At 45.9% G+C, this 21035-nt stretch overlaps 1 protein-coding gene across 1 annotated transcript in view; it reads right to left on the minus strand.

Annotated features, from left to right (window-relative positions):
* Positions 1-578: 578 nt before the first annotated feature.
* Positions 579-21035, minus strand: part of LOC311149895 (pleckstrin homology domain-containing family G member 4B-like) — a gene marked incomplete at both ends in the record, with an annotated part of 111410 nt that continues 90953 nt past the window's right edge. The window contains 20 exons of the mRNA XM_084187129.1: positions 579-835; positions 1324-1440; positions 1668-1845; positions 2064-2234; positions 2402-2626; positions 2737-2826; positions 2970-3219; positions 3411-4339; positions 4512-4706; positions 4824-4946; positions 5107-5245; positions 5350-5501; positions 5606-5704; positions 6429-6545; positions 6677-6763; positions 6988-7081; positions 7170-7293; positions 7391-7579; positions 10828-11908; positions 12140-12337. Of these exons, the coding sequence (XP_084043255.1) occupies positions 579-835; positions 1324-1440; positions 1668-1845; positions 2064-2234; positions 2402-2626; positions 2737-2826; positions 2970-3219; positions 3411-4339; positions 4512-4706; positions 4824-4946; positions 5107-5245; positions 5350-5501; positions 5606-5704; positions 6429-6545; positions 6677-6763; positions 6988-7081; positions 7170-7293; positions 7391-7579; positions 10828-11908; positions 12140-12337 (4815 nt within the window). The remainder of the gene's footprint in view (positions 836-1323; positions 1441-1667; positions 1846-2063; positions 2235-2401; positions 2627-2736; positions 2827-2969; positions 3220-3410; positions 4340-4511; positions 4707-4823; positions 4947-5106; positions 5246-5349; positions 5502-5605; positions 5705-6428; positions 6546-6676; positions 6764-6987; positions 7082-7169; positions 7294-7390; positions 7580-10827; positions 11909-12139; positions 12338-21035) is intronic.

Raw genomic sequence — 21035 nt, forward strand, 5'->3', positions numbered from 1 at the left:
ACACCATAAGCCCTTTAAACTAACCACAGTCCATCAGGTGTTCATTTTCATGATATTTCAGCTAGAATATTCCAGATACAGTAGCTCTTTAAAAACAAAAGTGACTTTCTCTTCAGTGCTTTTCAACTAGAGGTCCTAGTTACTGTATCTGTTATCAAAAACAATTTTAATTCAAACTTTCTTCTTGCCAGAATGGTCAGCTTGACTGCACTCCATCATCACTCCTCAGAGATCCATAGCATGTTCTCAGTAGGCTGACTGGATAAAACCATCTAGAAGAAAATCAATCCCATAATATGTTAAACAACTACATTGCACATCTATGCCCCGTATATGGCAATGAAAAGTACTGTATTTGGTTTCAACTCACCCGTTGAATCCACAGGTTAAACTTCTGTTGATTTTCCTATTGCAACCATTTCTTTGCCCTGTGAAGAAAGTATTGGCTATCAGTTTTCTTTGATCTTCATAGAGATGGAATATACTAAATGTAACTAAATTCATCCATTTGAAAATGTACAGTGTAATTATTATGAAGGTTTACAATTAGGTCCAATTACTGGCTTGATCACATCAATTCACCACACCTTTTGCAGGCTCTGAGGAGCAGCCAGCGCTGGTGGTTTGGGAGCGATGGAGGGCTTCTTCCTGATGGTAGCAGGTGAGCTGTTCTTCCTGAGACTGGGTGCTGCTGTTCTCTGGGTGACATGGGACTGGGAACTCTGGGACGTGACTGATGACGAGTCCTCCACCTCTCCACAAATGGCAGAGAGGCAGCTGCGCTCCGAGCTGATGAACACACTGGCACTCTCACCCGACGACTCTGTGCAGCCCACTGGAATATCAACAGGTATGTAGATATGGCATCACTCAGGTTTAGACACATGCTTGCACATATCAAGAGTAAAATACTGTATGTCTGTTAGTTTCAGTCATGTACCATCCAAGAACAAGAAAACTCACTGAGATTAAGGTTTTGTTTCTGGTGATTATGATGATTACTGAGATCCTCTTCCGTCACCGTCACAGTCGCCGGGAAAGAATAGACCATATGATTGGTCTCCCCACCTTGTGTCTGGTTACCAGGGTAACGAACCGGAGGTAATGAACCTCGTCCAGAGGAGGAAGATGAGTGGCTGCAGGAGGTAGAGGCACTACTGCCTGAACCAATGGAGTTGGGCCGGAGAAATTCAAGATCTGTTTGTGGACAAGACGGCACCAGGGCTGACCAAGGAAAGAGACAATTCAGTCAGTGAGTACATTACACATTTGTGTTGTCAGTTCATGGGTATGGGACTTGGGACTTGGCTGTGGACTTTATACCTCTTCCTAGCAGGACACAGTTGACGGTCCTCTCACAGATTGCTGCCTCGCTAGGCTGGATGTCCATGAAAGGTTTCCTCCCCATCCCATTGAACACCCTCTCCTGCATCCGCAGCTCTACAACACACCAAACACCCTTTAACACACTTTACCAAAACATCAATATGATGTATTTGTTAACAATTGCACCCCCTAAAGAAAATCTATCAATAATTACAGACACAGAGGTCGGCTAGAGGAACAAACAAATATCGTCTATGACTTAAAAATCACATTTGAAGTAGACAGTTGATAAAAGACCATGAATAGTGATTGACAGGGCATATACAGAATGGAGGATTAACCTCTGCTGTAGGCAGCTTGTTCCCAGAGAATCTGCTCCAGGTCTCTGGTCCAGGACCTCTTCACCTCTGCCCTGTCAGCCTTCAGAGTGTACGTGTCCTGGGACTTCCTCCTCCGGACCCAGATCTCAAAACACAGACCACTCTCTCCAGAGTTATGTGTCATCCCGATATCAGACGTCTAGACAGAAACAGAAGTGAAAGAAAGGCTAAAGAAAGAAAGACTAAATAAACACTGCTTTCTGTTACCAATTTCAACATAAGGGCTGGATGATTTGGTCTTTGTTTAGCAAATATAAAGGCCTGTAAGATTGCAATGAAAACAATACTACAAATGTATTCTGAAAATGGGGTGTTTTACGGTTGTTCACAAAAAAAAAAAGAATGTTGTATACACACTTTGAAAGATTGTTTGTAGATGTACACATCATTGCCCACATCTGTCTTCTTGGTCTTGCTGAAGAGAATGAGATCCTGGAAGAGGAAGATACGACGGAAGCACTTCTTCTTTCTGAAGAACACGATGAACTCATCCTGGCGAATCAGCTGGCCCTGCTCCTTCAGATTCACCTGGAGGGGGAGGAGTAGAGACAAAGACAACCATGTTTATTCCTGAAAATCCTTGATACTGTTTATACAATAATAGGTGATCATTTCCTTATACACCCCCATTAACCCCCCATTTAGACAGCTGTTCATAAGTTACACATTATTTTGGAGATGGATGGTAAACTTACATCACAGTCCTGGATGGCGTCCATGGTGAGGAGGTCATTGCTATGTCGCATCTGGAAGCGGACCACATCGACTGCAGCCTGGAGCTCTTCCCTGTCCCTGTCTCTCTGAGGCCCACACACCCCCAGCATGTCCTGCAGAAGCAGGCTGTACTTACTGATCCTCTGGATGGGCCTCAGCAGGTAGGAGGACAGGTCCATGTGGTCCCCCAGCTCCTGCTGCTTCCTCTGGGGTGGGAGGAGACGGCACAGAGAATTGATCACAGGAGGGATGGCGAGAGCATTGATAGGAATTGACCATTGATCTTTGACACTGAGTATTGATGGGAGTGCCTCACCTTGAAGATGTCATGGCGATGGTGAAGGATTAAGGCGTCTGACTGAGGCTTGTTCTTGCTGTAGAGAGCATAAAGGCCTAAACTGTCTCTCTGCATATAGAGGGGAGAGTTTACAGCACAACAGGAATATTCAAGGTATCAAATTCAGTAGCAAATTCAACAAATCAACAGAGTTATAGAACTCAAGCTTACATTTTGAATTAAGAGACATGAGCAGGCAAACTGTAACTCACGTGTCTTAGGAAGCAGCGAGCCACTCCTAAGGGTTCTGTCTGACAGGCCTCCAGCTCCCTGAGGAAGAAATGGCTGTGGAAGTCATACAGTTTCTCCAGGTTTCCAAATATCACTCCACGTTTGCCCCGCAGGTCCTGAGGCACGTCAGTCCTCTCCAGCAGTGGGAGGTAGTGCGTCAGGATGTAGCCCAGGGAGCGCACATACTCCCTCTCTGTTAACAGCAGCTCCTCCATGATCCTCTGCAGCTTCCTACAGAGATATAAAGTTACACCAACAACACAGCCAAACACAAGCTCTCATGTTCAGTCCAAAGAAGGATGTAATGTACCTGTGTCACTTCAGTGCAAGCTTAGAGACAGGAAAAAAATAGATGAAGCACAGAAGGATAAAAATACATTGAGTCGTTCTAAGGTAAAGGTCTTGCTCGATTAGTAACTTACATTACACTGCCAGCGTTCTCCTCTGGACTTCCTAGAGATGTTGTTCCCTTACACCTCCTCACTGATGAGCTAGTATTCCCCTCTCGGCCACTACAGGACTCCGCTGAGCAGAAGCTGCCATGCCGTGAGATCTGGAACTTTTGAGCGGCCTGCAGGATCCGGCAGGAGGGTTGCCCGTGGGAGCAGGATGGTGTCTGGACCCGAGCCTCAGACTGACTGGACATGGCGGTCGCACACGAGTCCTCGCTCATGGACCGGCCCAGGTCCCCACGTTGCCACGGGAACCACTCACAGCCCACCGTCTGTGAGTCTGCAAGGGTGGCGGGCTCTCCGCTCCTCCCTCGACAGGCCTCTCTCCTGCTGGGCTCCCTCTCCGCTCTCCTAATGGATTTGATGTTGGGAGAGGCCTGCACGGTGGTGGCCTTTGACCCTTTACAAGGTCTGTTATTCTCATACTTGAAGTTGATATTACAGCAGGTCACAGAGTTGTTCCTGCTCTCCAAGGTCCCATGATACCTTCCCACCATAGAGCCTGTTGGGGGATTGTACCAGTGTGGTGGACCAGGTCTGGGCAGTAACAGAGCTCTATCATGATGAGTCACTGTCTGAGCCGTGGCCTGATCCTCACCAGGTCTATGTTGTTCTTGCCAGGGGCCTGTGTTCCTCAAGGCCCTCTCCACATCCTGCAGTCTCTCCTCCAGTTGCTGTCTGACCTCCTGACACTTGAGCCAGGCTACGTTCCACACCCGCATGCCCCTGGAGCCCCTCAGAGCACACGCCTGGGCCTTCACCTCCTGGAAGCGCTCTGGGGAGAACTGGACAAAGCTCTCCTGGTACATCTGGAGTGTAGAGACATCATCCGTCTCTAGGTGTCTGCCAACCTGCTCCTGGTCCAGGTATTGTCTGCAGTCTTTGGCCAGCTCAGTAGCCTAGAAGAAAGAGGCAGAATACCTATTCAAAAACCCTGAAAGAGGCACTGAGAGGTGATAGTCATTAAAGTTTCATTACTTTTTCCTATATCCCTACAACATGTCAACATCAATATGATATGCTGTATAAAAAGACATAAACAGCAATTGTGGAACAACTCATCCCACCAACCTGTTCACAGAAGTTGCACACAGAGACCATAGTCTCCAGCTCACTGCGGCACCTATCCGCCCGTGAGAGGAAGTCAGCCAGACCAGACTTGAAAGTGCACACCATGGTCCTGAACACCTCAGTCTCAGGGTATGGAGATGGGCCCTGGATCTTCTCTGCCTCTGTCAACAGGGCCATAACCTGGTGCTTCTGCTCCTAAAAGATAGTAACAGACAAATTAAATAAGTGGATTCCAATGAAACAAGTAGGAAACAGTGTCACCACTTTGCCTGGTGTGGTGGAGAGAGAGTGAATGGAGAAAGTCAGACTTACATTGGCTTCAGAGAGGAATACACTGAAACTTTGGAGAGTATGCGCAACTCTTTCTCTGGAGTCCTCCACCGATTCTGCCTCCAGCAACAGCCGTTCCCCTTCGGCATCAAACCATTCCCTGATCTACATGAGGAGGAGGAGCATCATTATTTTATACTCCAAAACATGGCTTAGTCATATAGTCAATTAGTTATTATCATGCCATCGTTCTTACAAGAACAGCCCCTGGATGAACCTTACATAATGGGTATACAGTATGCATATGAGGAGCCTCTGAATGTACCTTAGAGAAGTGGCCCTCCATTTCTCTGAGTTGGAGCAGGTATTCAAGGTGCTCCAGGGACATGTTGGATCTTTGCACCAGCACATGGGCCTGCTCCTCTACATGGTTGTACATACAGGTCACAGAGTCTACAGCATCACTGCACAGAGAGGTCAGAGGTCAAGGGAATAATACATTGATAATCATTTTGTGAAGGAGCCTCTCAATTGGCCCAGCCATACTAAACAGTGACAGTCAGTATACCTGTAATCCTCATAGTGAGAGTATCTGAGGTCACTCTCCCTCCTCAGCCTTGCCAGCATGGCTCCGCCCTCCCTTTGCAGAGCGACCAACCGGTTGTCCTCCAGAACATCCTTCATCAGTGTTCTCTGTTCTAGAATACACCTCTGTACATCCTGCCACACATGGAGAGAAGGGTTTCAGGATAATAAGAACCTCAGTCCAATCCAACATGTTTTCAGTAATACAGTGTCGTCACGGTCAAGGTTAAATTCATTACCTGCACTTTGTCAATCTTACGACCTCCCTCTAGTTTCCGGATGGCCCTCAGTAGCAAACCTGAAGCCTCCTGGAGATCTGACATGAAGGGATGAAGTTTCTGAAAGACAAATGTACTGTTCATCAGACATCAAAGCACAACAACAAACAACAGTTCTCTAGTGTCTGTCTATTGCTCTAACTGTCCCAGTCAGTCCTAGTGGCTGTAAGGCAGGGTGCCCTCTATGGGTCTACCTGATGGAGCTGCAGTCAGTCCTAGTGGCTGTAAGGCAGGGTGCCCTCTAGGGGTCTACCTGATGGAGCTGCAGTCAGTCCTAGTGGCTGTAAGGCAGGGTGCCCTCTAGGAGTCTACCTGATGGAGCTGCAGTCAGTCCTAGTGGCTGTAAGGCAGGGTGCCCTCTAGGGGTCTACCTGATGGAGCTGCAGTCAGTCCTAGTGGCTGTAAGGCAGGGTGCCCTCTAGGGGTCTACCTGATGGAGCTGCAGTCAGTCCTAGTGGCTGTAAGGCAGGGTGCCCTCTAGGGGTCTACCTGATGGAGCTGCAGTCAGTCCTAGTGGCTGTAGGGCAGGGTGCCCTCTAGGGGTCTACCTGATGGAGCTGCAGTCAGTCCTAGTGGCTGTAAGGCAGGGTGCCCTCTAGGGGTCTACCTGATGGAGCTGCAGTCAGTCCTAGTGGCTGTAAGGCAGGGTGCCCTCTAGGGACCTACCTGATGGAGCTGCAGTCAGTCCTAGTGGCTGTAAGGCAGGGTGCCCTCTAGGGGTCTACCTGATGGAGCTGCAACCAGTCCTGGTGACTTTAGGGCAGGGTGCCCTCTAGGGACCTACCTGATGGAGCTGCAGCCAGTCCTGGTGGCTGTAGGGCAGGGTGCCCTCTAGGCCGTAGGTCAACTGGCTCCCCTCCACCATCTTGTGCAACGCCTTCAGTGATGTCACTACATCAATCTATTTATAGACAGCGAATGGCACAGTCAGTTACATCAGACAGCAATTCTCCCAGAATAAATGCAGTAACTGTTTATGAAATGATAAGCCTGATGGAAATCATTAGAGGAAACCCTTGGTTCAGATCTGACCCGTTGTCCAGGACATTTCTCTGGACGATGGCAGCTCTCTTTCTCCACCAGAATAAGGACACTGTGTACTGCATGGGGAATCTGCTCCTGTAACATAATCAAAATATGAGACCTCACAGCAATAAATAGGTATGAGTAAATGCATTAGCCTATACCTGCAGGTAAAGCTGAGCACAAATCAGGGGAGTGAAGAAAATAATAAATAAGTTTAGTTGAGTTCAGTGTCATTTTTAGCTAGTTGCTATCCTCTTGTGGTGATTTTGTGTAGTGCTGATACCAATATGACGAGGAAGATGACAAGTCTTTCTTACCTGAAGCATCAACAAGGCCTTATTGAACTGTGATGGAGGTGGATTCTGCCGAGCATCAATAACTAGTGTCATTCCAAGTTCTCTTAGTTCTCTCCTAGAAATTATGAAGATGAAAACAATGAATTAATAATACAATGCAGTGGTTCAGGCTACAGAGAGAGACCAGGGGGTCTCATATTTACCTGATTACAGAGTGGAGGTAGAGCAGGAGTTTGCAGAGTTCCAGACTAGACACTGAAGGAGATCTCCAGCCTTCCTGGTCACCGTAAACCTCAACCACCAACCGACCCGTCCTGTCTCTGCCACCTGAGTATAGGAGAGGGGAACGTGAGGATATTTCCCTGGACAGAGATGTCATCCACCTCTGTCTCTAAGGCAAAACATGTAAGGGGGGTTTCCATACCAGTAAGACATGCTATTCCCATCTGGAGGGGGTGAGTGCTGGGTTCTGCTGACTCTGGTGCCTGGATATTAGACCTGGACACAGCATAGTGACCCGGGGGCTGTTGAGTTGTCTCAGGGGGTGGGGCCGGTGGAGGGGTCTGGTGTCCGTTTCTAACAGGCATGGAGGGTTGGCCAGCCTGGGAGACATCTTTAGGGAGGAAGGATGATACAGAGGGATGTAATAAATAATTGTGTTTAAAAAAGGACGCTGGGACTAAACACCTCCTTCTGCAACTGGATCCTGGACTTCCTGACGGGCCGCCCCCAGGTGGTAAGGGTAGGTAACAACACATCTGCCACGCTGATCCTCAACACGCCCCTCAGCGGTGCGTGCTCAGTCCCCTCCTGTACTCCCTCTTCACCCATGACTGTATGGCCAGGCACGACTCCAACACCATCATTAAGTTTGCCCGACGACACAACAGTGGTAGGCCTGATCACCGATAACGATGAGCCAGCCTATAGGGAGGAGGTCAGAGACCTGTGGTGCCAGGATAACAACCTCTCCCTCAATGTGATCAAGACAAAGGAGATGATTTTGGACTACAGGAAAAAGAAGAGGACCGAGCACACCCCCATTCTCATCGACGGGGCTGTAGAGGAGCAGGTTGAGATCTTCAAGTTCCTTGGTGTCCACATCACCAATAAACTATCATGGTCCAAACACAACAAGACAGTTGTGAAGAGGGCACGACAAAGCCTATTCCCCCTCAGGAGACTGAAAAGATTTGGCATAGGTCATCAGATCCTCAAAAAGTTCTACAGCTGCACTATCGAGAGCATCCTGACTGGTTGCATCACTGCCTGGTATGGCAACAGAGGGTATTGCGTACGGCCCAGTACATCACTGGGGCCAAGCTTCCTGCCATCCAGGACCTCGATGTCAGAGGAAAGCCCAAAAAATTGTCAAAGACTCCAGCCACCCTAGTCATAGACTGTTCTCTCTGCTACCGCACAGCAAGCGTTACCGGAGCGCCATGTCTAGGTCCAAAAGGCTTCTTAACAGCTTCTACCCAGAAGCCATAAGACTCCCGAACAGCTAATCAAATGGCTACCCGGACAATTTGCATTCCCCCCCCCCCCCCCCCCCCCTCTCTTTTACGCTGCTGCTACTCTGTTTATTATCTATGCATAGTCACTTTAACTCTACCTACATGTACACTACCAGTCAAAAGTTTGGACACACCTACTCATTTAAGGCTTTTTCTTTATTTGTACTATTTTTTACATTGTATAATAATAGTGAAGACATCAAAACTATGAAATAACACATATGGAATCATGTAATAACCAAAAAAGTGTTAAACAAATCAAAATATATTTTTATTTGAGATTCTTAAAATAGCCACCCTTTGCCTTGATGACAGCTTTGCACACTCTTGGCATTCTCTCAACCAGCTTTATGAGGTAGTCACCTGGAATGCATTTCAATGAACAGGTGTGCCTTCTTAAAAGTTAATTTGTGGAATTTATTTCCTTCTTAATGCGTTTTAGCCAATCAGTTGTGTTGTGACAAGGTAGGAGTGGTATACAGAAGATAGCCCTATTTGGTAAAAGACCAAGTCCATATTATGGCAAGAGCAGCTCAAATAAGCAAAGAGAAACGACAGTGCATCATTACTTTAAGACATGAAGGTCAGTCAATCCAGAACATTTCAAGAACTTTGAAAGTTTCTTCAAGTGCAGTTGCAAAAACCATCAAGCGCTATGATGAAACTGGCTCTCATGAGGACCGCCACAGGAAAGGAAGACCCAGAGTTACCTCTGCTCCAGAGGATAAGATCATTAGAGTTACCAGCCTCAGAAATTGCAGCCCAAATAAATGCTTTACAGAGTTCAAGTAACAGATACATCTCAACATCAACTGTTCAGAGGAGACTGCGTGAATCAGGCCTTCATGGTCGAATTGCTGCAAAGAAACCTCTACTAAAGGACACAAATAATAAGAAGAGACTTGCTTGGGCCAAGAAACACGAGCAATGGACATAAATCTTTCCTTTGGTCTGATGAGTCCAAATTTGAGATTTTAGGTTCCATCCGGTGTGTCTTTGTGAGACGCAGAGTAGGTGAACGGATGATCTCCGCATGTGTGGTTCCCACCGTGCAGCATGGAGGAGGAGGTGTGATGGTGTGGGGATGCTTTGCTGGTGACATTGTCTGTGATTTATTTAGAATTCAAGGCACACTTAACCAGCATGGCTACCACAGCATTCTGCAGTGATACGCCATCCCATCTGGTTTGCGCTTAGTGGGACTGTCATTTGTTTTTCAACAGGACAATGACCCAAAACACACCTCCAGGCTGTGTAAGGGCTATTTGATCAAGAAGGAGAGTGATGGAGTGCTGCATCAGATGACCTGGCCTCCACAATCCCCCAACCTCAACCCAATTGAGATGGTTTGGGATGAGTTGGACCGCAGAGTGAAGGATAAGCAACCAACAAGTGCTCAGCATATGTGGGAACTCCTTCAAGGCTGTTGGAAAAGCATTCCAGGTGAAGCTGGTTGAGAGAATGCCAAGAGTGTGCAAAGCTGTCATCAAGGCAAAGGGTGGCTACTTTGAAGAATCTAAAATCTATAATATATTTTGATTTGTTTAACACTTTTTTGGTTACTACAAGATTCCATATGTGTTATTTCATAGTTTTGATGTCTTCACGGTTATTCTACAATGTAGAAAATAGTAAAAATAAAGAAAAACCCTGGAAACTTTTGACCGGTACTGTACATATTACCTCAATTACCTCGACTAACCTGTGCCCCCGCACATTGACTCTGTACCTGTACCCCCTGTATATAGCCTCGCTACTTTTACTGCTGCTCTTTAATTATTTTTAATTTTATTTTTTTACTCATCTATGTTTTACTTAATGCTTATTTTTCTTAAAACTGCATTGTTGGTTAAGGGCTTGTAAGTAAGCATTTCACTGTAAGGTCTACACTTGTTGTATTCGGCACATGTGACAAATACAATTTGATTTGATTTGAAATATTACAGAATAACAAACATATTTCATGCTGTAGATCTCTTACCTTTGGGCAGTCTCTGCCTGTTCATCTTTGGGGAAACCAGTCCAAAAGCTGTGGCGTTTTTACATTTCACTACATGTAAGCTAGGAATCATCTCTGTAGATGAGACAATATCCCTCCTAAGTTTTCTTCCTTGTATCACTACTTCACAATTCTCTGATGTGTCCACAACAGTGGTCGACAGAGAAGAGGGACATCTCCCATCGTTCTCTATAGTGTCACTCAGGCCTTGTAGAATTCCACTGGATATAGTGTTGCTTTCTCCATACTCCCTACAAGTAACCGTTTTAACAGGGGGAGTCTGGTCATGATGTCCTGGGTCTGGATGGCAGCACTGCTGGGAGACACCAGGACATAGTTCTTTACCCTCTGGTTCCAGCCTCCCCTCACATGGACTAGCCTCCTCCAGAACTGCCAGTGTATTCAGTCTATAGTCTCTCTCAAAGGTAACAGGATTCTGCAGTGCTGAATGGTAAGACTCCCTGTACCGGCACCTGAGCTCCTGTGCTTTGGACACCTGGCCCATTCTCCTCCTCATGCAAGGGGTGCAGGGGGACTCTTCGGAGGACTGGATGGTCCGGCCGCAGTGTGAGGGTTCCCTGACGGGCCAGTTGGGGGCCAGGGCTGGGGCCAAGGACGGGGGCAGGGCTGGAGCCAGAGGAACACCAGGCCTGTTAAGTGGAACAGGCCTAAACATGAGCGCTCTGGGGTTTTTGTGACTGTGAGCCCCACTAAGGAGCAATGCTTCTTTCTCTTTAGTGAAATCCACCAAGTCTACGTATTCCCCCTCAACCTCAGAGGTGTTGTTGCTGCGGCTGTCCCATGTGTTGGGAGACACCCAGCCTATGGGCTTAGCCACAGGCCCATCCTGATCCACCTTAACCAGCCTGGAGCAGTTACTGTCCACCAGACGCAGCGACACCGCAATGCCATGTTTAGCAGGAGAGATCCTAGTCTCCACAGAGTACGCAGGGGCAGGGTGAGGCAGCACCAATGAGGGCCCGGGCCCTGCCACTACCTCCTGTTGAACAGCAGCCAGGGGAAGAGATGATGAGGCCATAGTTCTGGGTTTATCCACAAACTCAGGAAGAGTCACCTGCGCCCATGGCACCTTCACCATGCCCTGGTCTGTGGAGAGGATACAGTGGCTAAGTGGAGTACCATGGCGTCCTTGGTTGAGCTCCCCTAGCCAGTCCTCAGTGAAGATGCAGGGGTAGGAGGTCTCAGGGATGGGTGTCTCCTCCACCTCCACCTCCTGACCCTGTCCCTCCTCCAGCAGGCTCCAGACCACGATGCGGGCGGCCTGCTCAGAGAAGGGAGCCACCTGCAAGTAGAAATCCCCTGGGCACAGCAATAGGGGGTTGATCGGGGCCAGCTGGATCACCACCTTCTCATGCAGACACAGAGGCCAGCCCTCACAGCGGAACACCACATCAGAGTACTGGGCCTGACGGGAGAAAAGGACAGACATTTCTTTACCATTTAATTTGTCTTTACACTTAGCAGTACAAGACAGAGAGGAGTTGAAGGCAGTTGCAAGCTTTGTAATTGAGCTAACTTTGTTTTGTATAGGTGGTCTTTATTTGAGCCTGTAGGTGTGTATGGTGAACTGTTATGTCTTTTTTTGTTTAGCTGTGCATCTGTGTTGATGAGTATAGCTCTGATGCTGTTGACTCACACAGGCAGCCTGCTGAACACTCTCAAGGATGTGTTTGGCTGGGATGAGGAAGTCCAGCAGACACTGGAGGGCGTCTCCAAGGTAACGTTCCTCTATTACCTGGAAGAGCTGGCTCAGGACGGTGGGGGCTGTGGCCTCGAAGGGGGGAAAGAGGGCTGAGAGAGTGTTCTGGATGGACCTGTCCAGAGACTCAGTGTTCTATTAACATAAGAGACAGGCCTGAGGTTAGCACAAACAAAAGTTAAAATATTCAACAACAACAAAGAAAATGACCAAGAAAAGCTAGAGATAATGATTAGATACAGGCAGGAGTTTTTTCCCCACATACAGTACCTTCAGAAAGTATTCATAGCCCTTGACTTATTCCACATTTTGTTGTGTTACAGACTGAATTCAAAATGGATTAAATAGATTTTTATCTCTCACCCATTTACACACAATACACCATAATGACAAAGTGAAAACATGTTTTCGTAAATTCTTGCAATGTTTTTGAAATACAGATATATCTCATTTACATAAGTATTCACACCCCTGAGTCAATACTTTGTAGACACACCTTTGGCAGCGATTACAACTGCGAGTCTTTCTGGGTAAGTCTGTAAGAGCTTTCCACACCTGGATTGTGAAATATTTGCCCATTATTATTTTCAAAATTCTTCAAGCTCTGTCAAATTGGTTGTAGATCATTGCTAGACAACCATTTTCAGGTCTTGCCATAGATTTCCATGTAGATTTCAGTCAAAACTGTAACTCAGCCACTCAGGAACATTCACTGTCTTCTTGGTAAACAACTCCAGTGTCAATTTGGCATTGTGTTTTAGGTTATTGTCATGCTGAAAGGTGAATGAATCTCCCAGTGTCTGGTGGAAAGCAGACTGAACCAGGTTTTCCTCTAGGATTCTGCCTGTGCTTAGCTCTATTCCGTTTCTTTTTTATCCTGAAAACTCCCCAGTCCTTAATGATTACAAGCTTACCCATAACATGATGCAGTCACCACTATGCTTGAAAATATGGAGAGTGGTCCACAGTAATGTGTTGTATTGGACATTTTTTTCAGTATTACTTCAGTGCCTTGTTGCAAACAGGATGCATGTTTTGGAATATTGAAATTCTGTACAGGCTTCCTTATTTTCACTATGTCAATTAGGTTAGTTTTGTAAAGTAACTACAACGTTGTTTTCTCCTATCACAGCCATTAAACCCTGTAACTGTTTTAAAGTCACCATTGGTCTCATGGTGAAATCCCTGAGCGGTTTCCTTCCTCTCTGGCAACTGAGTTAGGAAGGACGCCTGTATCTTTGTAGTGACTGGATGTATTGATACATCATCCAAAGTGTAATTAATAATTTCACAATGCTCAAAGGGATATTCAATGTCTGTTTTTTATTTGTTTACCCATCTACTAATAGGTGCCCTCTTTTGAGAGGCATTGGGAAACCTCCCTGGTCTTTGTGGTTGAATCTGTGTTTGGAATTCACTACTCGGCTGAGGGACCTTACAGATAATTGTATGTGTGGGATACAGAGATGAGGTAGTAATTCAAAAATCATGTTAAACACTATTATTGCACACAGAGGGAATCCATGCAATTTATTATGTGACTTGTCAAGCACATTTTTACTCCTGAACTTATTTAGGCTTGCCATAACAAAGGGTTTGAACACTTATTGACTCAAGACATTTCAGTTCTTTTTTTTCTTTTTTTTGGTAAAAATGTGTAAAAACATAATTCCACTTTGACATTATGGGGTATTGCCAGTGACAAAAAAAATCTCAATTTAATCCATTTTAAATTCAAGCTGTAACACAACAAAATGTGGAATATGTCAAGGGGTGTGAATACTTTCTGATGACTACGGTATCATATATCGCTGATTTGAAAATCTAAAAGCAGCACTGCATCCCTTCACAAACGCTTTAGTGACGCCTATAAGGTCATAAAACACACAGTCGCCATTGTCTGCTATCCTTTGATCCTGGCATCCTTCAGTATTTTTCCAATAAGATTTCATACCTCACCTTTTTTCTTCTTCCTTCATACAGAACAATCCAATAACCATTCAGCAGAGACAGATGTTTACAACACGAGGGCAAAGTTGCTGTGGATGTCAGGGTGGCTACAATATCATGTGAGACATTTGAGCAGCATAAGCATCATATAGGCAGAAACCAATTATCCATAAACAGACTGGGGGTCTCTGCTAGAGAAGAGGCCTGGTTTATGGTTTCACATTCTCTCTGACCTCCTCCGTGGTGGCCCATCACCCACTTTTAGGCCCTGCTTAATTTAGCTTTGTGAAGGCCATGCGTCGGCTGTGGGAGGTAAATGTACATGTGCGTGTTTCTCATCTCAATTGAGAGCCTCTGTAGGAGAAAACATTGTTCTATGGTCTCTGGTACAATGTGGTTACAATGCCTTACCAAGTTACATAGACTGATTTCAATATAATTGCAGGGATATAATGACTGGCAAATGTTACTAGACACCACCCTCTTGCTTCAATTATATTTCAACAAAGAGTAGGCATTTCAATAAATATGCAACATTTAATGATGGGTTGATTTTTATCAACAATAGGCTACGTCTGTTTCCTCAATGGGAAAATATGTTGCCTACTTGCATCTCTGTTCAGTTTCTCACAGTGCTTGAAGAGTTTGTTTTGATTAGAAAAATACCACTGTGATCATTCCACTGATCACTCCACAGAAGTCAATGTATCCCAGCTGTGGTGTGGAGGTGGAGGGAGAGTCTGGGCGTATCAGGATGTGACCAGACCGATCCCCTCAGACCTCATCTGGCTAACTAGACTACTTCCTGTCCAGCTCTTAATTAGAACTCCATCTGTTAGTCTATGGTGGTCAGGAGAAAAACCTTTCACCAATCTCTGCACCCAGTAACCCAATCTGCACTCTGACTGCTCGATTTGTATACTTTTATGTAACAGTGACTAGGGTTGCGAAGGGAGGTTATATTACTGGAAACCTTCAAAGTTGACCAGTAAACTACCCACATTTTGATATCTTTCAAGGATTTCATGTTATCTATCACAAAACATCTAGTGGCTCTTTTGGGTACTTCAGATTATAACAGGTGTCTGTAATTATCTCTGGCTCTCTGTGTGGCTTCATCACATGTAAAATATATGAAATAACTAAATACGATGATTAAAAAAAATTAATTGACAAAGCTGTAAAACATTAGTGAATATCAACTTAGTGAATACCATTGGTGTTTAATATGAGGGGTTTAGCATGAAATACTCATTATATATTTTTTCTACACACTTTTATTTATTTTACTATGTCAGTATGTATTTGTTGTAAATGTTTTGACATCAAACTGGTGACAGTTGTGAAAAAATGCAATAGTTGGAAGAGATGCAGAGTTAATTGAAAAAATTGTCATTGTTGATTAGATGCTTTTTTCATGAATTATGCTATTTACTCTTGAACCATATGGTCTATCTACTAGAAACTCATGAACAATATGGACACATGTTTAAAAAATGTATACTACCTTATATATTAGTGTAAACTACCAAAGTTATGATAGATTGCCATAGATTTTCTGTTAACTACCCAAATTACTGAAGATTTTCCAGTAACTTTGGTAAAGTACCATTAGCTTTACAACCCTAAGTCTGACACAAGAGACTAGACCTCCTCTAAAACCCCCTCCCAAATCTATGGAAAGGCTAAGGACCAGTTCTGCATACAAAACGACACTCCCTCTTGATCTTTCCAAAGACAACGGTCATTACACCTCTCGCATGACTGGGCCACAGCTCAGAGCCTCAGACCGTTCCAGAGCCAAGTGTAGAGGAGGTGGGATATCACACTGGACTGGGGTCCACTGTATCCGGTGGTAACACTTGACACCCTCTGAGCCCCCACAGCTCTAGTAAATGTACCCGGAGCAGATCAGTCGGAATTCTGCCACACCCTTTGGGTACACGTCAATGAGCCAACAGTGGTGGGCTCATGATTATTTACAATTGATGATTACTGTAGCTGGGAAACACTTGGGATTTTCATCTTATGAATGTTGGATCATTGTCAAACTCTGCTGCCCCTGAAGGAGATAGAAACACCTGCTTCATGGTCCAGGGAGTTTCTATGAAAGATGTGTTTTGTTCTTCATAGTATGAATCTATGGTATGTGATGCAGGGTAGGGCCTGATGTTATGTTGGGTCAATAGAAAATCAGGTCTGGGGCTGACCCATTAGAACATGCCTGTGACCTGAAAACACTTTTCCAACATCTGTACGGGCCTCTGAGTAAAGCCCTTGTGTTATGTCATACTATGGTTGAATGAGTCTTGATCTCCACACATAAAATAGCACTGCAGGGCAGGTTACTTGTCAAGGCTTGAAAACAAGCCCTAAGGAAAGGATGACAGGTCATTCATTGGTGGTTTGAAATGAAAGAGCAGCCGAGGGTCTGCAATGTGGGAAAGTGGCAATAGCAGGGCTAGCACTGCCATGACTCATGGTTACTGTTATGTCTGAGCAACGAGAGCACCCTGAGGGTGTAAACAGCAAGCCTGCCTAACGGTCTACTGCTGAGTGCTGACATTCTGCTGAAGTAGGTCCAACACTGGGCACTAAATAAATACACATCCCACACTCAGTCTCTAAAATAAATGGCTTGTTTCAGATTGCAGTTTATTGCATTAGGATATCCCAGTGGAGGTAGAGTACATTCTGATATTTCAGAGTTGAACATTTCTCTTCATTAAACAGCTAACCCAAACAACTCCTTCTAAGCCGGTGGCCAAGACGCCTTTTAAGTATCCTAAAGTATTTCAGTATGAATTATCTTGTATACAAAATGTCTCTGTAATACGTCCATGGATCATGCTATTTGGCAGAGCATCTGAGCAATTTCTGACACCAATTTAACTTAAAATAGGCAAAAGCTCAATTTCCTGTGTTTACGTCATTAAAAAAAAAGTTCAACAAATTGGGTGGAGATAATGTCTGGACTCTCCTAGACCAGACTATCTTTGTGATGTCTGAGGGGCAGCTTTCTGTTGGTCATCAGGAGATAACACTGTCCCGTGAGCCACCCCCAGGATGACTATACAAACACCACACATCATTCTCAGTGGTCCTCCAGGACAGGCAGGCACAGTTTACCAAACTAGCCTATTACAGTAAGAATCTAAGAAATCACAAATACCCCAAATTAATGGTGAACTGGACATCCTTTTGCAGCTGGACCAATAGAGGGTTGCTATAGCATCCAACCCTGTGTATCTTTGGTATTGTCACGCCCTGGCTCTGGGGACTATGTTATGTTGAGCCAGGGTGTGTAAGTCTATGTTTTGTATATCTATGTTGGCCTGAGTGACTCCCAATCAGAGGCAACGAGTGTCAGCTGGTTGTCTCTGATTGGGAGCCATATTTAACTATCGGTCTTTTCACTTTGTGTTGTGGTTTCTTGTTCCTTTTGGTTTGTGTGTATCGAAGGACTTCACGTTTCGTTCGTTGTTTTGATCGGGTGATCTGTTTAATAAATAATATGTACGCATTCAACGCTGCGCATTGGTCCTCCTCCTTAAGCGAACGTGACAGAAGAAACCACCAAGACAGGACCAAGCAGCGTGAAGAGGAGAGTGGATGGACCTGGGATCAGTGGAGTAGGAGTCTCAACTGGGCCCAGCCAAGCGAAGAGCAGAAAGGTTGGACTTTGAAGCAGTGGAGTGAGAGTCTGGCGAGAACTAGGGAGGCCTGCTCCACGGGGAGGAGAGAACCCCAGAAAATTTTTAGGGGGGGGCTCACGACGTGGACGACGGGGCAGCCGGAGGCCGCGATGGAGCGGTCCAGCGGGTGTGCAGAGGAGGCCGCCAGGTTAAGGGGGCCACTGGTCACAGAGGAGAGGGAAAGTGTGGAGGCACGGCGAGAGGTACTGGGGTGTATTACCAGTCCGGTCCGGCCCGTTCCTGATCCCTGCATAGGGCCAGTGGCGTGTGTCCCCAGTATGGTTCGGCCCATTCCTGCTCTCCGCACCAAGTCTGTGGTGCGCGTCGCCAGCCCAGTCCGGCCCATCCAAGCTTCCCGCACCAAGCCAGTGGTGTGCGTCGTCAGTCCGGCACGGCCCGTTCCTGCTCTCCGCACCAAGTCTGTGGTGCGCGTCGCCAGCCCAGTCCGGCCCATCCAAGCTTCCCGCACCAAGCCAGTGGTGTGCGTCGTCAGTCCGGCACGGCCCGTGCCTGCTCTCCGCACCAAGTCTATGGTGCGTTTCGTCAGCCCTGTCCGGCCCGTTCCTGCTCTCCGCACCAAGTCTGTGGTGCGCGTCGCCAGCCCAGTCCGGCCCATCCAAGCTCCCCGCACCAGGTCAGTGGTGCGCGTCGTCAGCCCGGTCCGGCTCATTCCTGCTCCCCGCACCAAGTCAGGGGTGCGCTTCGTCAGCCCGGTCCGGCCCGTTCCTCCTCCACGCATCAAGCCAGGGGTGTGCGTCGTCAGTCCAGCACAACCCGTGCCTGGGTCATGTCCGGAGCCGGATCCGCCGCCGAGGCGGAGTGCCCACCCGGTCCCTCCCCTGTTGTGGTTGTTTGGCGCGGCCGGAGTCCGCGCCTTTGGGGGGGGGTACTGTCACGCCCTGGCTCTGGGGACTATGTTATGTTGAGCCAGGGTGTGTAAGTCTATGTTTTGTATATCTATGTTGGCCTGAGTGACTCCCAATCAGAGGCAACGAGTGTCAGCTGGTTGTCTCTGATTGGGAGCCATATTTAACTATCGGTCTTTTCACTTTGTGTTGTGGTTTCTTGTTCCTTTTGGTTTGTGTGTATCGAAGGACTTCACGTTTCGTTCGTTGTTTTGATCGGGTGATCTGTTTAATAAATAATATGTACGCATTCAACGCTGCGCATTGGTCCTCCTCCTTAAGCGAACGTGACAGGTATCCTACATCCTGGTACATTATTCACATGATTCTATTCAACATTTTATTAGGTGGGTTAGTTCTGTGTGACTGTTTGGTTAGCCTTAATTATATCTTGCTATGGCAACCACTAAACAACAAACACATACTGACTTTTTAGGAATGCCCCAAAATGGAGATTAGGACAAAAGTGTGTATTGTTTAGTTGGTATGAGCTGCCTGTCAGTAACCAACCAAGATGCTATGAGTCTGTTCAGTTGAGAAGCTAAGAAGTCCCTACCATGCATCCAAAGGATGAGATTTCAACACAAAGCCACATTACACTCTTAGAAGAAAAGGTGCTATCTAGAACCAAAAAAATGTTATTTGGCTGTCCACATAGGATAACCCTTTGAAGAACCCTTTTTGGTTCCAGGTAGAACCCTTTTGGGTTCCATGTAAAACCCTTTCATTTTACATGTACATTTTAGTCATTTAGCAGACGCTCTTATCCAGAGCGACTTACAGTTAGTGAGTGCATACATTTTCATACATTTTCCACAGAGGGTTCTACATGGAACCAAAAAGGGTTCTACCTAGAACCAAAAACCCACTGAGCACACAATGGTTGAATCAACGTTGTTTCCACGTCATTTCAATGAAATTATGTTGAACCAACATGGAATAGACGTTGAATTGACATCTGTGCCCAGTGTGAAGGGTTCTCCTATGAGGACAGCCGAATAACCATTTTGGAACCCTTTTTTCTAACAGTGTAGTTGTATTTAGAAGGCAACTCCTTCAATAAAATATGTGAGTAATTAAGAAAAGTCCAGTCCTGGTCATTATACAGTCCCGGTGGTGGTGAGCATTTAGTCTTACAGAGATGGCAAATAATGCAAACTAACACAGCCAACTGTGAAGAGAAACCCAGCAAGTTTCCTCCTTTGTAACCTCAATCAGCTGTGGTGTTTGGGCTTTGTGCCCAGATTTAGACTAATAACTGTAAATGTACTGGTGTGGTGTTGCAGAAATGAGATTCATATCTGTGATCTAAATAAATCAATGTCCCTGTAACATTGTTTTAATTTACAGGCCAGTTAACAGAAGGGTCTCACTGTCAAATCACTACAGATATGTAATCAGGATCTGTCTAGGTTTAGGGTCTTTTGGGTTCTATAAATGGTTACCCTGAGTGTAGCAGACTGACTGCTGCACATTTACACGCTAATGAAACTGTCCAGGTAAATGTCCGTAAATGTCTGCTTTGACATTGGCTCTTTAAAAACTGTGCTTGTGCCCATAATCATGGAACTAAACTGATAAGCAAGCTATATACACTGAGTATACAAAATATTAAGAACACCTGATCTTTCCATGACGTAGACTTAACAGGTGAATCCAGGTGAAAGCTATAATTCCTTATTGATGTCACTTGTTAAATCCACTTCAATCAGTGTAGATGAAGGGGAGGAGACAGGTAAAGATGGATTTTTAAGCCTTGAGACCATTGAGACATGGATTGTGTGTGTGTACCATTCGGAGGGTGAATGGGCAAGACAAAACATTTAAGTGCCTTTGAACAGGGCATGGTATTAGGTGCCAGGCGCACCAGTTTGTATCATGACATGCAACGCTGCTGCATTTTTCCCACTCAACAGTTTCCCGTGTGTATCAAGAATGGTCCACCACCCAAAGGACATCCAGCCAACTTGACACAACTGTGGGAAGCATTGGCGTCAACATTGGCCAGCATCCCTGTGGAACGCTTTCAACACCTTGTAGAATCCTTGCCCTGACTGAGGCTGTTCTGAGGGCAAAAGGGGGTGGGGGTGCAACTCAATATTAGGAAGGTGTTCCTAATGTTTGGTATACTCAGTGTAATTAAACAGAGGGCAGAATTTAAAGATAACCTCTCCTTGATAACACCTGAACAAAGTCATGATACATGTTCCCTGAAGTAAATGGGCCAGGGGCCCACAAACTGCTCAGGGCAAATATCCTGCATTACACAGCATAATTTACAGA

The sequence above is a fragment of the Coregonus lavaretus genome (genome assembly GCF_964263955.1).
Source record: "Coregonus lavaretus genome assembly, chromosome: 22".
In the NCBI taxonomy this organism is placed as follows: domain Eukaryota; kingdom Metazoa; phylum Chordata; class Actinopteri; order Salmoniformes; family Salmonidae; genus Coregonus; species Coregonus lavaretus.